The sequence below is a fragment of the Melopsittacus undulatus genome, chromosome 1 (assembly GCF_012275295.1).
Source record: "Melopsittacus undulatus isolate bMelUnd1 chromosome 1, bMelUnd1.mat.Z, whole genome shotgun sequence".
In the NCBI taxonomy this organism is placed as follows: domain Eukaryota; kingdom Metazoa; phylum Chordata; class Aves; order Psittaciformes; family Psittaculidae; genus Melopsittacus; species Melopsittacus undulatus.
Genome location: NC_047527.1, coordinates 41,149,326 through 41,169,526, shown reverse-complemented (window position 1 = coordinate 41,169,526; position 20,201 = coordinate 41,149,326). Strand labels below are relative to the sequence as shown.

General features: G+C 36.3%; 1 protein-coding gene across 1 annotated transcript in view; it reads right to left on the bottom strand.

Moving 5' to 3' along the window:
* Positions 1 to 806: 806 nt before the first annotated feature.
* Positions 807 to 20,201, bottom strand: part of ALKAL1 (ALK and LTK ligand 1) — a 33,999-nt gene continuing 14,604 nt past the window's right edge. Inside the window, exons 2-5 of the mRNA XM_034067040.1 lie at positions 9,173 to 9,226; positions 5,362 to 5,442; positions 4,308 to 4,384; positions 807 to 1,454 (exon numbers count right to left, since the gene is read on the bottom strand). Coding sequence (XP_033922931.1) covers positions 4,320 to 4,384; positions 5,362 to 5,442; positions 9,173 to 9,226 — 200 coding nt within the window. The 3' untranslated portion in view covers positions 807 to 1,454; positions 4,308 to 4,319. The remainder of the gene's footprint in view (positions 1,455 to 4,307; positions 4,385 to 5,361; positions 5,443 to 9,172; positions 9,227 to 20,201) is intronic.

The following is a 20,201-nucleotide window of genomic DNA, read 5'->3' as shown; positions in this document are numbered from 1 at the left end:
GTATTTATGTCTCTATCCCTTCATTTGAGCAATCTGAAAAGGAACTGTGGAGAGTAGGTTCACCCATATTGCTGCCTAAGCATTCAAGGTGCCATGAAGAATATGCATGAGTTACATGGCTCTTCAGACCTTGAAGTTAGGGCAGGGAGAACTCTGTAAGCCAGGGGCATGTTTTCTGAGAGAAGTAGGCTTGAAAAGGCAGTTCATCACTTCTCTATTCAGTAGGAAGAGGATGTATTTACTTTTACAAAGGTGAAGCTCTTGATTTAGCACATTAGATTTGTGACCCAAAATTATATTAAATACCCCAAATTAGTTATTCTAACTGGAATTCAGATATCATAAAATGTCCTTGTCAGAAAAAAATATGGGTTTTTTTTTCTCCTTTCATTGTTTTCAGCCCCTTGAGGAGAGAAAGGAGGGAGTTTTAAAAAATTGAGAAGAAAACAAACCAGAGCAAAGACACAAAAGCCGAACTAAAGACAAGACACTTCTCCAAGCTTCTGAGCCCTAGTCTGGGCCTCATCCTTTCTCCTCTGGCTGAAGTGTTTGGCTGATAATCCTTCTATGAAGTATGTTACTCACAGAGAAACAAGGTTATCTATCTCACCATTAAGCCACTGGTGAATAATGTGGGTTTTTTTGCATTTACTTGAAAATAAAATGGTTTAAAAAACTACACCCACAGGGTTGCAGTTCTCAATGAAAAATTATTTCAAGTTCACCAGATAAATTCAATTTTTATATTAAATAATTAGCCTCTTAATAAATTAAATAACCCCTTCTGGAAAAGAGTTTACTTTTATGTCCTTTATTCCATCAAAACTGCATTGCAGTTTTCCAGTCTTTATATTTACATTATTTGCAACTCTTTCCATAAGTGCCAGTACAAATGCAACTGATGACAATCCAGAATAGTCATACAAATGTTCCTGAAAGCAAGGTGCATTTCTGAGCAAATTTTTTTCTGATGTGCAATAATATATATGTATATATTAACAAAGCTTCATAATATAAAATATCTTCCATGGCAAGTAAAACTTTCCACTTACAGCTTATTCAGATTTCAGTTACATAGACTTCTGCATTTCAAGTTAGTGCAAATAATGAAAGTAAGAGCCTGAGCAGAATGATGTAAATACAATGGAACAAGAGAAACAGCAAAATTTTACCAACTCCCTGCATATGGTTGAAACATTTAATCAGTATATCATTAGTATTCTTTATATACAATGTATTTAAATAATTGGCTTGTCTGAACTATAGGCAACAAATTTACAAATTAAAATAAAATAATGTTTCACACAAATATGGAATGTCCGACAAATATATGAAAATAAAAAGCATCTAGTAACAAAACGTTGTAAATCAAAAAGGTAAAAGATGTCTTCTCTGTCTTGGAAGATTTCAAGGCACTTTCTTGGCAAATCAGAATTCTCTCCTTGGTAGAAAGTCTGCAAAAGAAAAGGATATGCCATTTTAGAACTCGTTTCAAAACACAGAGGCAGGCTGCTTAGTATAAATCTGTTTATAAATCAGAGTCTCCTGTGGATTGCACAAATCTTAAGATTAACTCCAGAATACCAGTGGGTCTTGCCCTCCTGCAAACACTAAGGAGGTTTGCTGTGGCAAATCCTCAGCATTGATGCTAAGAGGTTTAACACGTAGCAGTGCACGCTGTTGCATCTTTCAGGGAAGTTTCCCATAGTTGCGCCTATTTTTACATTCTGGACTTCATTAAATGCTTTACTTCCGTTTGCAAGGATCAGAATTAGAAAAATCCAACCCAATAAATGTCTGAAGGCTATAGAAGAGTGAGCAACCGCTAGGAAGCACGTCTGCTGCACACCAGTCCCGGAGCCGCCGCGGCTCTGAGCTGCACGCACCCCGGCCTCAGCAGCCTTATCCATGGTCCTGAAACGTCCCGCGTACGTGCCCCCGTCGCTCCCGCTCCAGCTACTCCCGCGGGAAATCTAGCTTTTCCCAGGGAATTTCACTTCTAACAGGAAAAGACCACGTCTCCTTTTCTTACCCGAGCACTTCAAACACAGGGAGGAAAATATTCCCATAATAGCACTGCAGTTTTTTTTCTTTTTTCTTTTTTTTTTTTTTTTTTGATGAGGGAAACACAGAATATTTTAATACATGCAGGAGAAATACTTACTAATTGGTATCAATTCTTTGAGTGGGAGAGCCTCATTCTTCAAGGCAACTGAGAGTCTCCAAGACTCAAATGTTAAAGCAAAGACAAATTCCCTTACAGTAAACAGTAGCTCTGACCCTATTCTCTCTAAGCTAGTGTGAGTATGGTGAGGAATACATCCTCTGTGCCAGAAGACGGAGTAGAAGCAATCACAGAATCCTGCTAGAAATGCAGGGCTTTTGAGGGATGAACATATATAACTCCTGCACTGCCCTGTCTGTTCGGAGGGAAGAGAGAGTGACTCCTGCAATGCATTATTCTCAGGAAATGTTGCCATTACAAAAAAATATTGGATGTAAGTAAACATGAAGACCTGCACCTGTCCTATTTCTAGTGGAAACTAGACTCTGTGTCCATTTGGTGAAGGAACAAGGTGAGTGGGCACAGAGGCAGCTGGGATGCAGCTACTTAATCACAGTTCTACTTCTTCCTACAATGTTTCCTCTATTTTTAACGAAGTAGAGAGAAGTGAACAACTTTAACTGAACACAGTGCACATGAACTGCAAGCATTGCTTATCATCTAAGCCCTCCCTTCCACACCTGTCATCTTTTAGTGTATTTTTGACAGGCAAATTAGAACACCTGGATTTGCAAATCATAGCAACTTTTGATCCTTTTGTATTTTAAAGATGGAAGAATGAGATAGATGCTTCTGTACTGTGGCTATAGAGGCAGATCTTTGACTCATCTTCTTGAAAGAAAAGGAAAAAAAGTATTGGAACACCAAGAAATCTGTCTGGAAACTGAGCCATGAACCCAGAGGTGTGAAGGGATACAGATGAGAGTCAAACACAGACTAAATAGGTGAAAATGCAGAAAATGAGAAAGCTGAGATTTGAAAGAGAACACTGACGAACAAACAGGAATTTAGGCACATCAAAAAAATACTTTTAAAAAGTGGACTGAGAAAAGGATTTCTTTCCTCAGTAAAGAAAGGTAAAGAAGATCCTGACAAAGTAATGGTAGACCTATTCAGTCTCTGGTTCAGTGTCCCTGATATATTCAAAACCATCTGCAAGATGTGGAAGGCAAGAGGCCAAACAGGCTGAAAATAGTTAAGAAAAGGAGAAAGAAATTATGTCATTTCTTCTTAAAACTGAAATATTGCCATATTCTTCAAAGCATTTTCTAGCAGCCACCAAAATGAATCCCACCTCCACTTGGAAATCAAATCAGCTAACACTGACTCATATCCTACTCTTCCTTTCTTATTCTTGATTAGTATGAATTGAAGTCTTGATGCAGGAAGAAATGACATACACAACTCCCCCAAACTCCAAGCTTGCAGTATTTGTCAGGAGGAGGTGGTGAAAGAAAACCATTTTTGAAGAAATTTAAATAAATTAAGTCACTGATTTTATATATTTCATTGGTCAATAATAACCAGGGAGGTTTTTCAAATCACTGATGGGAGTGTAACTGTCCTATTGATATTCAAAAAACTCAAGAAAACAGCTCACTTGAAGATGGTCCTTCAGTGACAATGCTGTTTAATTAACACATTTAACATGCTATTCATAAACAAGAGTAGTCTGGTTCTTTCCACAGTCTGTTATTTGAAGCCTTTAGCTTTGTCACATCTTCATGTTCATTTTACTTTCATCACCATGAAGTGGTATTAACTTTGGAGAAGTTCTCAGGAGAATGATTTGGGAATGAAAAGTGGTCTAAAAGATGACCAGGCTATCAATGAAGACTGCATCGTCAGACCTGAGACCAAGACATTTTTCTTCTTCCATGGATAACAAAGCCCTCTTCTGAAAGGCCTGAAATAAAAGTGTTGATGAAGTCCTCACACATTTTTCTTTCACCAACCAAACTCTGTCTTGAAATTCTAAACAGTAAGAAGCCACCCAGTACATAATTATGGACCATGGTGCCACAAGTGTATAACTGTAGGAAATTACAGTGGGACCTACAGAGGTATCTGTGCTTCTTTGTATTTCCATGAGGAACTGGTTAGTCCTTATAGCAATGCCAGAACTGCATGTTGCTGCACTCTGTTAATACCACATTTACTTATGCATGCCTGATAAAAAGTGTGGAGTAAATCACTAGACCATTCAACAAATAAGAAAATGAGTGGGAAAAATTATACTTACACAGCAAACATCCTAGGACTGTGTACACAAAGGACTCATTGCTAATCTTGTTAGCAACCTTGCACACCTTTTGTAATCTATAAAACAAAATCACCCACAGCAATAATGAATCTCAGTTGCCAGATACCCTCAAAAACCTGCATAAAATTAATCGTAGACTTTGTACTAGAATTTCAGGCACTCTACATAGTGAAACCATTCTCTGATGGATATTCATGAAATGATGTGTGTAAGATGAAAAATCAGATTCTACCTTATCCTAGCCAGAGCTCTAGAGGAAATGTGAGTGATGCAATTAATTTTCTACCAGGTAGTTTCCTCCTAAGATGCAGAAGACCAGATTCAACTTCCAACTTTACTTGAAGGAATTTAACTCATTAACTGGGAGGCTATTCTAAGCAGCAGACTGTAAGATAGTTTGAGGTCAGACTCATTCAAACTTGTTTGAACTTTATTTTCCACTTAGAACTAACATAGATGGAAATCCGTATTTACCATGTTTAAGTATATCTTCTAATTATCAGACTAGATATAATAGTGTCCCACTTGCTGTCTCTCTGGTGTCCTCTGTTCAAACGACCACTTGGTTCAAATGGCCCTTGGAACCATTACTGTGCTTTCCGATGGAAAGATCTATTTGGTAACAAAAAATACTTAGGTGCAATTTTCTTCTCTTGCTTGATAAGCATTTTAATAAAACTTAATAGAAATGGTACCAAACAGCAAGAGATTGAATACTAATCTGTGTTCAGGTCTTCAGGGAATGTTTGTACAGAATATAACCATGTGAGCAGCAGAGGAAATAATTCATCCTCAGACATTCTATGGTGACTAAGATGTCCCTGAAAAAAAATACCAAACCCCTCTAAAGAGAAAAGAAGAAAAGATCCTGGCTATGATAAGCCTTGTTAGCTCTTCTAAGCCTGAGTGCTGGGTAAGGTTGAGACAGTTCTAAGGATTTAGCTCTCCTTTTTGGATAAGCAGAACATGTCAGGTTGAATGAAACTCATCTGCTTTGGGTTTGATTAATGTAAAGTATTAAACTACTACTTACAGGCTGGAGTTGAGCAGTCCCTTGTGTTGTGATACAGTCGATGAAAGTGCTTGCTACACTCTGATGAAAACGTGACTGGTCCTGTCCAAAAGTAAGCATGAGTTAATCATAAACCTTCCATGTCACTGCTTTGCAGCTTCAATTAATGTTCAATCTCTTTTTGGCTAAAATTATATTTAGACTTTTGCTACACCTTAAATCATTATGGTGCAACTCAAGTATAAGAATGCTACTGAAATAACAGAAAGAAATACTATTGCTACGCTATTATGCTTATGATCTAAATAACAGAAAAGTGGCCCTTGAAAGTGATGGACTGACTGAGTCTTGACATTCCAAACTTAACCGTAAAAGTTCTTACAACGTGAAAAATAGAACAGTACAACTACAAAAGAGTTTAGTTTGCTCAGTAGACATCAGTGGTCTAATTCAGAAGGAATAATGTAGATGGAATGTGGGTATTATTTCTAAAGATAAATAAATACAACATTTTAAGCAAATAAGAGTTTCCATGCCCTGGAAAGATGAAGTAGTTTCACGTATTAATGCTTTTAATTTGCACATAGATGGTTTATGAAGTTCTTAATATACAATGTGGGTGTTGAGGAAAAAAAAAAGACAGCTGAGTAACATCTAGGAACCTGATCTCCTGCTAAAACAGTCCTAAAAAGAAAGTGGTCAGGAATGTAGATGGCAGCATGTCAGTGTCTGGGTCAGGCAAACTCCTGTGTGCCCAAGATGTGCCGTGTCTTTGTGCTTCTTTCTCTGGACAAAGAGTGTCACCTGTGTTAATATTTAATAAGACTATGTAACTACTGGTCTCTAAAACATGCCTGAAAGGTAGCAAATTGCCAAAGAACCCTTCCATAATTGCTGATGGCCCTGGAAAGGTATTATTAATGCTATCCAATTAGAAAGGAGAGAAAAAATGTAGCAATTTCACCATGTAACCTGCTTAGCAATACTACCACTGTTAGGATGAGTTTCCTGTGATCTGGACAGAAAACACTGCCCTAAATTGACAATAACGGATCAAGACTAAATTTATTTGCATCCTGTAAATTCAGCGCAAATAGGAACCTTGAATACAAAGAGCTTGTTTAAAGCAAAACTGCCAAAGGATCCATATGAAATATTCTGTGTTAACTAACTTTGCTGCCAGAAGACTCAAGCTTTTCTGAGCAAAAATTATTTATTTCACAACTTGTAAGGTGGGTTATCAGCCTGGTAAAACATATTCCAATTGTCTCTGGATAGTGGAGCTAAATGACCACAAGCTTGAGAGAAGATTCCTCTCTGTAACAGTGAATATGCTTGAGCGTGAGACAGATTTTACAGTAGGATATGGATTTCATGAGATTTTTCACCCACAAAATAAGTTTTTCAGCAAACTCACAAAGCAACCTTTGCAACTTTGAACTAGAAGATTGTTGCCATTTTTGTATCTGAGGGAGCAATTAGGCTCAAGAAAAAGTATGCAACTTGAAATTTTCCAGGATATATGGAGATAACATCAGCTTTTGTCACTAAGTAAATTCTGTGTCCCTCCAGATAATATATGGTTTTCTACTCTCTTCCCTGCCATCAAAAACAGGCTGTTAATTTTATGTGTGCCTTACAGAGCACTCCGTGTCAGCTGGCTTTTCAAGCTGAATTGATAGATAGCTTTATGAGTCACAAGATTATTTATGATTTTTCCTATAGTTGAGGCCTGTTACATATGGTTCTTATTTGGCTTTAAAATGTGTCTACCATTCTTAGCATACTAAAAGTGTACAATAATTTTCTTAACCCTGCAACTGTAAAGATAATGTTGACTTCCCCTTCTCTGCTTTTTCACAACTTCATTAGTTTAGAATGTTCTAACTCTTGAACTAGTAAGGACTATAACTGAGCAGTTTACTTAACTAAGGTTGATAGAAAAAAGATAACAGGATTGCAGTTTGAACAGAATAAAGAAAACCAAAGTTAGGCTGTATTTTAAGAAAACGCCTACAGATTACAGGATCCAATAAAGCTGTGAAAAAGAGGCAGAAAAGCCCATCACTAAAGATTTTAAGAGCATATTAAAAAAAAAAAAAAGGCAAAAAGATGTAGGCACAAATTCTGAGCCAACAAAGAAATAACCTGTAAGAATTTTGAAATTAATCTGCTTTACTTATTCATTCCAGTTAATGTTAGTCAAATAATTTCAGCAATTTTGATGGCAACTACTCATGCAGAGAAGGAATATTAATTTAATGAATGGCTCCAGGCCTTCAGGTATTTTTTGCTCTTTTTTCTTTTCTATGATTTAGTGTTCCCAAATACCTTCTGTAAAACTCATGGTTGTTTTTCACTGCTGTTTTTGAGTAATGAAACTTGTTCTGTATTCATTATTTAGATTCCCCAGATTCTTATGTTGAGCTTTTTATGGTAGCTGAGCAGTTTTGCAAAGTCACAGATGAAAAGGAAGTGGATTAAGTACTAATATAAGCACATCTTTGTGTCTGTCCTTCCCAGGAGAGGAATTGTCAGTATTTCTGTGCTACATAGGATAGCATAGTTGGAATCTCTATGTTCTTCTTATTTCTTTCTCGTATGGACTGGAAATAGTAAACTTCATGAGTACTTTTGTTTAATGTAAGAGTGAAGGGCCAGCTGGGTCTGGCATGTTTCCTATAAATGCTGTTAGGCTGCAGCTGGCAGAAAGATCCTTTAAGTTGTGCTTATCCTGCAGATTTGAGGACACCTTCCCCATGCAAAAGAAACAAAAAGTTAATTTCTTTCTTTTCAAGGATTGTCTGAAATTTCCAGCAAAGAGGAAACGCATAATTATTTATAATTCTCTTTTTCATGTTCCAACTGCCACCCAGTTCTCTAGTTTTTTTAGTTTCAGCAACCTGAATAATATTGAAAATCACCAATGGATTTGCAGTGTCATACTTTGAGGACACCTTCCCCATGAAAAGAGACAAAAAAGTTCATTTCTTTCTTGCCAAGGACTGTCTGAAATTTGCAGCAAAGAGGAAATGCATAATTATTTCCATTTCTCTTTTTCATGCTAAAACAGCCACCCAGTTCTCTAGTTTTTCGTTTCAGTAACCACAATAACGATGAAAATCACCAATAGATTTGCAGTATCATACTTTGAGACCTTCACTTTTATGAATTACAGAATATTTGGAAGTGGCGAGTAAAGAATCAGTGCAAGCATCTTGCTTTTAATAACTCTCTTTACGTATATTCAAAGGGTACAATATTTTTCCCAGTAGTTATAGAGTCCCAAAGGTAAGTGCATTATACAACTCCAACCATTTTTAAGTGCTTGACTGTAATCATAATAAACTTTCACATTTGAAATGGCAAATTATTTTTCTGTTAATTCAATTTACACTGATTTAATCCTTCCCTTGGTAAAATAAGCGTCCAGATGTTTAAATCATAAGAAAGAAGACAAAAAGTGTTTCCCTGATATAGTGAAAATTTAAAATGCCATATAGGTCTGTTCCTGAAAGATACATGCAGTCCAATGAGAAGTTTTAAAATAAATGAACATGAAAATAAATACGCCAAGCAACAATAAGACAATAAAAATGCAACAGTAAGTTTTACCTTACCATGTTTTGAAAGTTATTTTAAGCTAGATTATTCAAAGAGACAATCAAACTTCAATGTAATTAGGGTTGTTTAAAGAATCTTAGTCCTAAAATATGAAATTTAACTTCACAAATGTTAAACTTGGTGCAGAACCTCAAAAAAGTTAATGCGACTCTTGTGGCTACTTAGAATATGCATATATATGAAAATTAAGAGCAAGCAGCTGCCTTACCTGTAAAATGTTTTATGAACTTGTCTTTTAGAGTGGAATCTCTTGGAAAAATTTCTGAGGAGAAAAGAAAAATAATGTATCTGTGTAGTATAGAAATTACAGTAAAAGCCATGAAAGCATAATATGCTGAGATGTCTGCTGTAAAGAGGCCAAAGAGCTTCCCAAATTAACAATGCAATCAACTGGGGGAGGGAGAGGGCTGGTGGTGTTAACACAGTGGAATGTTTCCGGCAGTTCATAGATCAATACCAAATGGTCAACCTACAACACACTATCTTCTATCATTTCTGCACATCTTAGGTTCTGAGTTGGGCTATGACTTTAGAAAGACCATAAACAATATAAATACATCATCATGTTATGACAAGTATTTGAGTACCTGAACAAATTATGTAAAATATCTTGATAAATGAAAACCAAATACTGTATTTGGGGTTTTGAAATAACAAGTACTTGAGCAGAAATGTCTCTTACAAAGCAGCTTAGATAAGGGCCATGCATATTTTCATTGCGCTATTAGTTAAAAAGTAGTACTTCTCTCCTGTGAAAATTGCTGTGAATTTTAAAATATTCCCTTTCCATATAGGTATTTTTTCCAAAAAATACAAGAGAAAGTACAACAGCCAAAGAAATCCGGTAGAACAGAACTGGAGCTAACAAAAAAATCCCTATACTTTTTTTTTGCAATGGGATGCTGCCTCTGGCTTACAGCAGAAACTTTTGATGCAAGTAAATGTTCCCAGAAGCAGTTCAGTCCCCCTCAATATCATAAATTTTCCACTGGAAAAGTGGAAATATTTAAAAAAATTATTGGGTAACTGCAGTTGTTACTTCAGACAGTAACTGTACATAACAGCTGCATGTTATGTTAGATTCAAAAGAAATACTTTTCTTAACACTAATACAAGGAACATGATTAACTTGCAATATTAGGACTTGCCGCTAAATATATTTATTCACTGAAAATATTTCCTTACCACTAATGTAATTTTGAATAGTTTTATTCTCCTATTTACTTTTTTTTCCAGTTAATTCCCCATCTGAATTAACATTTAGATCAGAAGAAAGCAAGTTCCCATTCATACTATAGGAAGATGTTGGTTATCTGCCAAAATAAATTCATACCATAGGCTTTAGGCAGTTTCGCAGAGGTCACATAAGCGTATTTTAAGGCTCAGATTTTAATCTAAAATGCTGTTAAGCTGAAAGTCTTACTGTAACTCAGCCAGGTTAGCCTGGGTTAGTTAAGATTCCTTGAAAATCTCAGTTTTAACTAACTTGTTTCCTTACTGCAAAAGAAATACCACCCTTTTGCCACCAAGATTAGAATTTTACTGACATGAAATGTCAGGTAGTTTAAAATTACACAAAATGAAGCCTATGAAAAGCCAAAATCGTGAAACAATCTGAGTGAGTTTTGATGAGATGCCTCAAGTGGACCAGGACTGATGAATAACTGAACTCTGGTGAAGGTTGGGCTAGGAACAGGCCATTGTTGCTCTGACAAAGAACATTTAGACCCTTTCAGAACATTTAGTCCTTTCAAAGTCTATAGAATTTGCTCTGGGAACAGTAGCTGCCTTTTGCCCCATAAAATTATTTAGGAAAAGTCTGTAATAAAGTATAGAGCCAAAACACCAGCCCTAAATGCACAGAAGGTAAAACAGGATAATGGATTTGATGCTCAGGCAAGGAGCTAGGCATTGCAAGCATAAAATTGCAGCTGCAGCTGTATCAGTAAGCCTGAGAAGGAATGCTGCAGGGTCTGCTTCCCACGAGTAGTCTACATCAGCCCAAGGTTCACACCAGCCTGGCTATGCCTGTCCCAATAGGGAAAACTAGGTCAGTCGTGTGTTAGAAATTGGCTGAATGATACTGACTGCGTGCCTGCTCCTCCCCTGCTGTGGCTGCCATTCCTCCAGGCAGCAATCAGCTTTTCAACATGTGCCCACGTTTCAGCTTTCTTCAAGCGTTCATTTTCTTCATAATACAGTGCATTTGCTTGGTCAAACACAATCAGTAAGCCCCTAGCCCTCCACAAAGACAACTTAAGCTCATTTGTATAAAAATCACGGGCAGCACAGGTTACTGAAACACTTCGGTCCACTGGCTCTAACAGCAGGGGCAACTCTAACTGAACTATGAACTGCCAACGCAAGCACAGAAATTTTCTTCCGTCTTCCAGCAGCATAGCCAACCCCTCCTATCTGTACACTCCAACTGTGAGGCTGAGGTCTCAGAGGACTTAGTATTTATATCAAACTAATGAACAGTTTTTTTGCATAAAATATGCATCACTCTCTTCCGACCAGATCACACTGCATTCAACAGCAGAATCTCAAATCCATATAGGATGCTTTTATAAAGTGAAAGATCATTACGATAAAACCTCTATGCCAGCTTCCTCTGGCATCTAACAAGCTCATAGTTACTGCAGTCATATTTCATGTGCTATCTATCACTTATTAAGACAGATACTAATTAATATCCATTTTCACAATGTATGCTCACATCCTCACAATGCAAATTAAATACCTTTGACATATTAATTTCACAAAGGAAAAGCAGAAACATGAACATAATAAGACAGATTGGCAAAGCATTACTAAAATTAAAACACTTGAAAGTCACACTGGGCAAAACCATGGAAGAATTTATTCAATACATTCTTGCCTCATGACTTTGTTACAAAAACTAGTAAAATGCATACAGTACAGAACACATGGGATACAGAAACTCACTGGTTTTAATCAGCAGGCAGAATACTTGGATGGTAACAGGCTTACAAAGTCTGCATTGCTCCAGAGAGAGTATATCTAAATTAAAAGGTACTTGCTGCTATCTATCCTGGGTTCAATAGTCAGTATAGCTAAGTTTATAATCATAAATAATATTAGTTTCTTAATTTCTCTTCTTATTGTTTCTTTCTCATTTACATTAGGACCTTAATGTCTGTCCTTAGGTAGCTACTCATCTGAGGCAAAATGCTGCCCATCTTACACCCCTTCCACAGACAGCAACAGCCATAGACAACCATTCAATGGTGCTAGGACTGACTTGCTACTGGATCTTCTATCTAAAATGTTAAGAATATTTATAGCAAAATTAGAGAATCGGAGAATCATAGAATCATAGAATAGTTAGGGTTGGAAAGGACCTTAAGATCATCAAGTTCCAACCCCCTGCCACGTGCATGGACACCTCACACTAGACCAATGTCACCCAAGGTTCTTGTCCAACCTAGGGACAAGACAAATTTAGAGTTTTCCAGCTCTGTTTGTCAGACAGAATGGTTAAGTTTATACTACAAAGTTAGTTCTAAACCATCGATACTGTTAATTTTCTCAGATGCGTCTGAGTTTTATCCCATGCTGAGGTAAGTGAGATGATGAGGAGACAGCAAGGCCTGAGCTAAGAAGCAGTGAGCCACAGGTGCTCTGGCTCCCCACTCTTGCACTTTGTTGTGAACATTCCAGAGTGGTTAAGCTAATGCCGTAGAAAATTATTCTGGACAGTTTTCAGTTATTCAGCAGCTGGTAGCTGACAAAAATATTTAATTTTTCACTAATATGGACACAACTGCAGAGAGGTAGAAGACTAAATAAAGCACAGCCCTGGCCCCAGGCATGGGCTCAACCTGCAATGTATGACACAGTTTCTTCACCTTGGATGGGCCTTTTCACCTTTCTGTGGTTTTAGTTTCTCTGTGTTTTGTCTGTTCTGACTGTAAAGCTGTGACAGCAGGTGCTGATTTTTACCCTGTATTTGCACTGTCTTCAGCACTATGTCACCATTATTGTGCCAGGAAAATTCATGTCCTGCTGGATTATAAATAACAAGAGCTGTATTTGCAGCATGGAAGCCAAATCTACACAACAAATTGTTGGCTTGGCCATGAAAACTCCACATCCTCATGTGATATCACCTTGGCATTAAAAATCACAATCTCAATTTGTTTATGCTCCCAAAAGGCAGCCTTTGCTTATTTTTAGCTTATTCAGAGAAGCAGTGTACATCAGCCAGCAAAAATTCCTCCTGCTCTTGCTCTAGTGCACATCTACACCAGGGGGATCTACAGTGTCTCACTTCAGGCTGCACTGTAGGCAAACACAGGAAATGCGAAGCAGCACAGTGCTGGCCAGGTCCTTTAATCTTTCTATGTAAGAAAAATACAAATATTCATCAATAGTCTCTTTTTGTAAGAATATTCATGCACATAAAAAAAGCTAACAATGACAAAATGCAAAGCAATTTTTCCTCAATTACTTAAAAAACAAACCCCAAACTTGTAAATCATTTGTGGAAAACACCTCCATGGCAGGTAAATGTTTCAGGAAAACATAAGTGCATCCAAAAAAGCCATAAAACCAGAACTTACACCAGTTACCACTATACACTGTCTGCCACCTAAATTATATTTGCCAGATTTACTTGCAGGTGTTAATGTGCCCCCAGCAGCACACTTCAACTGCAGTATTTAAAGCTTAGCATTTTTAGACAGGTTTAATTATCAGTTTTTCTGAATACCCATTGTTATTTAAAATATCCACTGTATATTGTACAACATTTCTTGAAATGAACGTCTCAGGATGGATTAACAGGCATTTCTTGGGTTTAGGCACTTCAAGAAGTTACCCAACAGAGACAGGCGGTTCAAATTATTATAAATGCACAGGAATTTGTTTAAAATATAATGTTTAGTCCAAGATGTAGTCAATAGCAAAGATAATATATCTTACTATATCTTACAATGCTTACATGATCTGATTTGGTTTTTATTCACTTCTAAAGCTATTTTGAATTAATGGAATTGTCTGTTCTTCAGAAGGAGCAATGCTTTAGAAATAGTCTTCTTCCTTTGCTTTTTATTCTTCTTTCCTAGTCACATTTTCTCTTACTTTATGATCCTTTCCAAGCCAAATAATTTTAATACAAAGCAATACATCTCAGCAAGTCTTGCATTACCAAACTTGTGATAAATTTTAACTAGGCTAATTGCCTAAATTTTGCACAACTATGACATGTACATCATTAAGATGAAAATCTTAATTCCCATGTATTTTGTTTAAAGTTATTTTATAACTATGACATTTAGAAAACAAATGTCTTGTGCAATTTCTATCTGTAAAAAGACAGAAGAAAACTGTCAGCAGTAAGATGCAGCTGACTCTTCTATTACAAACACAGATGCAGGTTTCTAAAAATATTGGTTTAGAGTGAAATTAGCATGTGATTTTTTTCTTTTTTTTTTTCTTTTCTTAAGTCATTTTATGTCATGAAACCGTTTACAGCACAGTATGTGTTAATAAAGTTTTAAATAAAAGTGACATTTCAAAGGACAAGACTCTCCAAAGTTTCAACTTAAACAAAGGCTACATTTGTTCATAGTAAAGGAATAAATCTTGCAGTGGTTGAAATACCATGCTTCTACAAATATTGGAACATTGTCAGCAAAACTATTTGAGTATTTATATAGACAAGTCCCATTTATTTGGACAGAGCTTTTCTTTGGTAGAAACTCTCCACAGTGTCTAAAGATGGCAACCCTTTTCTAACTGTGACAATACGACAAGGTGAAACAGTAGGTTTGCAATATCCAGATGGACTTAGTTTACACACACACACTCAAAAAAAATGCATGGTGATAAAAGTGATAGCAAAACCTTTCAAATGTAAATTCATAAAGGAATTGATAAGGTGTCAGAAGAATTTAAGCGACAAACTAGACCTGAACAAGAGAAAAATACCCAAGTAAAGCAATGTAATAGAAAGATGACTGAATAGAATGATACTGCAATGCCAAGATGAAAGTATCCTCAGCATAATTGAATCAAAAATATATGAAATATTTACAAAAGCAGTTTAAAAAAAAAAATCACCACAAACCATAACACAAAATATATTCAGAAATTTTAATGACCCAAACCATCCTTCTTCTGTATGACTTAATTCACATCTGTAATAATTCCTATAAATATTGAGAAAGGATGTACTGCCTCCATTAAAAAACCCAAACAGGTTTTGCTCAAAATCAACAATTAAAATAGAAAACAGTGCAATGATAAGGCATTCAAGTGGAGAAAAAAAATGTTAGCATTCATTGTTAAGAGTACATTATGATGTTGAGCAAAACATAGGTGTTTGACTACAGTGTAATACATGGGAATCCCATGGTAAAATACACTGTGAATAAATGGAGTATCAAGCATGCACCTAGAGACCTGACCCAAGCATCCCTGCTAAAGGTAGACAGAAATATGTGGTCACGCCTGTGGGCAACTGACAGGGATTCAACTCCACTCCCTGGCTTTGGCATTTGCCACACAGTGGTTTCACAGTGCTCAGGAGAACGGCTCCTAACACCACCCTCAGCAAGAAGAGTTGAATAATTACCACATACTTCTTTCTTCAGTACTCTGACCAATTTAAAGGACTTAATCTCCTACTTTGATTATTCTACTTTGACTGTGACCAGGTTGCACAAAATCACTATTTCAGGGCTTATGGCTTGTCAAAGTTCTTACATGTAAAACTGATTATTTCCAGCAGCTTTGGTCAGAATGGTATTACTTTCTGTTCTGCAAACCATAGCCATGTTAATATAGATTGAAATGTTTCTCTAGATCCTCATGTGGTGTCTAATACAGCAGAGAGTATACATTGTTGAAAATGTGTGACATTTGTATTCCCTACTGGGGCACCATCAATTGATTCTGGGGTGTGTCCAAGAGTTCTTGAAATCCCCAGGACAAATTTGTGGTTGTGTTAAAACAGTTCACAGACTGATATATTTAACGCATTTTCTATTGCACTTTCCCATAGGGAGGCAAGAAAAGCATTGCTTTTTATAACAGAGAAACTCCTTCCATCATTAACATCATAAATCATTAAACATTTTCTATTATTTGTGTTAGAAATAACTGCCATATGAGAAAATATGTACTTAAATGATGCAATTTAATTCTCTTAGCCTCCTCATCTGTGGTTTCTACCAGATAAATTGTATTTCTGCTTTTGTTTTGCTCTTTTTCCTCCTGTTTTACATAATTAAAATATTTATAATGATTTCTAATTGCCTTAGTAATTTGTTTGCTTATAGACACATACACATGCACACACTGCTTTCCCCCAACAGATCTGCAATTCATTCCTTTAGACAAGGGAAAATATCTATTTCTGTGTGCAACATTCCGAGACGTCACTGTGTTACTACTCCTGTTAAGTAACACACACAGTTCCCACTTACTGAATACTTTTATTTTGAGACCATGATGTGTACATACTAAGTTCCACGGGGCATAGATGGAAAATGAGTCAATGCTTCAGACAGACACATTCCTTTCTGTATGTAATACTGCTGTTTGAAATTCAAACCTTACCGTATTCTTCCAAGTGCTTTCTATCCCTATCTGCTCTAGCAGGTGAAAAATTATCTGGTATCTTTGTATTTTCTGAAAAAAAAAAAAAAAAGACTTAAATAAACCCCCCCAAAAGCCTCAAATAAACCCCCAAATCCACACTGCTTAGCTTCAGAGATGAGAGCTTCTGCTCAACAGAAAATCCTGAATTAATCTACAACTGCATACCACTGCCATCTACTGAATGTAGAATATGCTGAATGTACTCATGCATACCTTTGTGCTCTGAGAGTAGAGTTTACTAGGCTTCCCATTTACTCCAGCTAACAGGAGCCCTTTCAGTTCTCACAACACATTGTTCTCTAGAGTTTAAGGGTTACAAATAGGGCGCGATTAAGAACTCATTAATGACTTGGCCAATTTATCTTCTGCTTCTCTAAGAGCAGACATAAACAGTATTCTAATTTCTTTGGATTTATTTGCCATCCCTAAAATCTTTGTTCAGTATCTCAACTTCATTTATAGAGACTATTTGGAATGTACATGTGGTATATGCTTGTACCTTATTAGTCAAGTCCTAAAATGCTAGTTCTGCTGTCACATCAAATAAATGCTTCCATGCTTATTTACTTGTCTAGGTTTGAAATGGTGCTTCTAAGGATACTTAAACTAGTGACTGAATGTTTACTTTCCCTGGTATTCATTCCAGCAATATTTTTCTGATTTGAGCATGGCAAATACTACTCCTTTTAAATGCTGAGTGTTTGATACATCTTCAAATTCTCCTAATTTTAGTTATGAATACAATAACTGGCATTATATATATATAAAATTAAATGTCTTTATTCTTCAACATTCATCAGGAACTTGAGCAATAAAGTGGGCTGTGACATCAGGTCTATTTAGAAGTACAATGGTATGACCCCAACAAGAAAGCCTAAAAGGGTTTGCTTTCATTATGGCTGATAAAAGTTTACATTGTCAGTCACCAGTGGTGAGATCACTACATTAAAGAAATCAGTTTAATTCTTAAATGTACTAAAAGATGGGTATAAAAGGAAGCATCAGCTTCCAAAACTGAAGTCTGCCATTTAGTCACAATTACTATTTTTGCCTCTCTTCACTCTGCCAATTCATCACATATATTGCCAACAATTCAGTCTTATCCCAGAGTCTCTACTCACCTATGTCATACCTCTCTTACTCACCCTTGTAAGCCTTATCTACATCAGTTGCTCTCTTAAATGTGGGGGGGATTCATATTCACAGGACATTCATAGGATATCTTTTTAGTTCTACCCAAACTGTAGTATTGCAAATACTGAACATTTTAAAAAATGTATGAAGGGATTCCTGACAGTAAAAACAGATAAGGACACCTTTTACAAACCATAGTAAATTGAGAAAATTAAGACATTAAATACATATAAAGAGCAAAGTCCTACTGCTTTCCTAATTTACCATGCCTTGTTTTTGTCTGTAGCACTGTATGTTTATATGTTCTCATAACACTTGCTTGATGGATTGACATTTGTGCACCACAGTTTGGAGTAGATTTGAAATATTTCAAATTTTTAATTCTTCATCCTTTGTTTGGAATGGAATTTAGTTTTTATATATTTTTTGTTTCTATAAATAGTTTTGAAATAGTTTGAAGTGTTGCCTTTTTATAGTGAAGAGGGTCAAATTCTACTCTTACTGATGGCTGTGTAGTCCTCCTCACTCATTAATACTCATTGCAAGGAAAGGGGCTTTGGACCCACATATTTTGCTGTATTATTATTACAGAGACTTTCAGGTGGGTGCCAAAAAAACAGATTACTAACTTTAGATACTTGATTTTAGTTGGATTTATAGCCTTTATTTAAGTCATGGGGCAGTAAGCTTTAGCAATACTGTTATAAATAATAGGAAGATTCTGTACATACTATAATATAAATAGTAACACGAAAAAGGAAGGCTAATGTGACTTGGACCTTTCTTCAAGAATAAAAGAATATTTATTTATCTCTGCTATCTAATAAGCAGGCAAGACAAGTCTTACATTAGCTAGGCACATCTCAGTTCTCTGAAAAGATTATGAACAAGATTCTAGGATGTGTTGGCTGAAATAGCACATGGCTGGATTTAATAAATCAAATAAGTTCAAGCCATATGATTCTAAGTATGAAATACTAGGTTTAATCAGAAAAAACCTATCTTAGTTATGTTCTATGTGCTATTATGCCCATTGGGGTATGGCCCATGAACACCTAGGAGGGAGGAATTTCTCCTGGAATCCCTACTACTCCTGTCTCCATTGAGTCCTTTTTATTAAATGTGAAGTCTTACCTAAAAACTATGGAAGCTTGTAAATACATGATGATGAGCCACATAAAATGCAATCTTTTACCCCAAGAAGAAATACATTTGTACGCTGGAGTGTTTCATTGCTAACTCCCTCATTCTTTGTTTACTGCAAATCATTAAATGCAGTTAGTTTCTGAATTAATTCAATTAAATCCATTCAAATTACAAAGAAGTACATGGGATTAGAAGTTTAATGTCTCAAGCTCCTTGCCGCATTTCTAGCACAGGATAAATCCATATGTAACAACCTACTGATTCAGCTATATTTTATGAACAGAATGTCTATTATCTGGCTGCTTTGTGGATGTGTTGGATTGCAAAACACTGCTGCTTTCAGGAAAAGTCATTAAACTCTGGTGTACATCATGAGACAAGATAACTTTTAAAACAATCCTCTTTTTTTCAAGTTTCTTTTCCCAAAAGACCAGAACCACAATTGTGCTGCTGCCTCAAAAGGAGTTACATGCTCCTTCTTATTCTAAATTTTCTTCACTGCTTCAGTTTTCCCTCCATTCACCTGTGGTAGAACATGACTGAAAGTGAAGTTTGTCCTCTTTTTTTAAGAAAGTGAGACCATTAGTCCCATAAATCTTGTACCTCTCTACTGGATCTCACAGGACATAATGAAAGCAGAGCGCCCAGTCAAAAGCTCCTATTAAACATGTGCTGCTATTAAAACAGGTTTTTACTTCCCTGTGCTATTAAAGTTAGTATCACAGCACTCAGGCCAACACAGTCCCTCCCAAGCACAATCTATGGTAGACCTGTTTTTTTTCATGCGAGTGAAGGGAGCTGAAGTGACAAAGTCCTCTGGGACAAACTTTTGTCTCTAGGCTTTTTTATGCTTCAGATGAAATCAGTCCTTTACCAGAAACTTTCAAGAAATCAAAACAGTAGGAACAAACAAAGGAAACACATGCACTAATTTTACTTGAGTTTGCTTTTTTTCAGTATGCTGTTATTTGAGAAGGATATAGAAGTTCTTTCCTTCATAACTCAGCTTTCCAACTTGAACTTACAGGACCATATTTGAGACAGCACAACTGCTCATGTTACCTCAGTTTCCCACTCACTGTGATCCACATTACTGTATCACACAAAAGCGAAAGCACCTGTGGGAGGAGGCTGGAAAGCACATCTAGAAGACAACAAAAGTAGGAGAAACGGGCATGGAAGCATATGCTGTTCATTTTGTATCACTTGGAGCATCTACATGGTGTACATGGCACAGGAAACCTACTTATCATTCTTACTTTCACCCATACTTAGGTCAATACTTCAGAAGCTGTGGATGAAAACTAATTTTAACTATTTTGAACTAT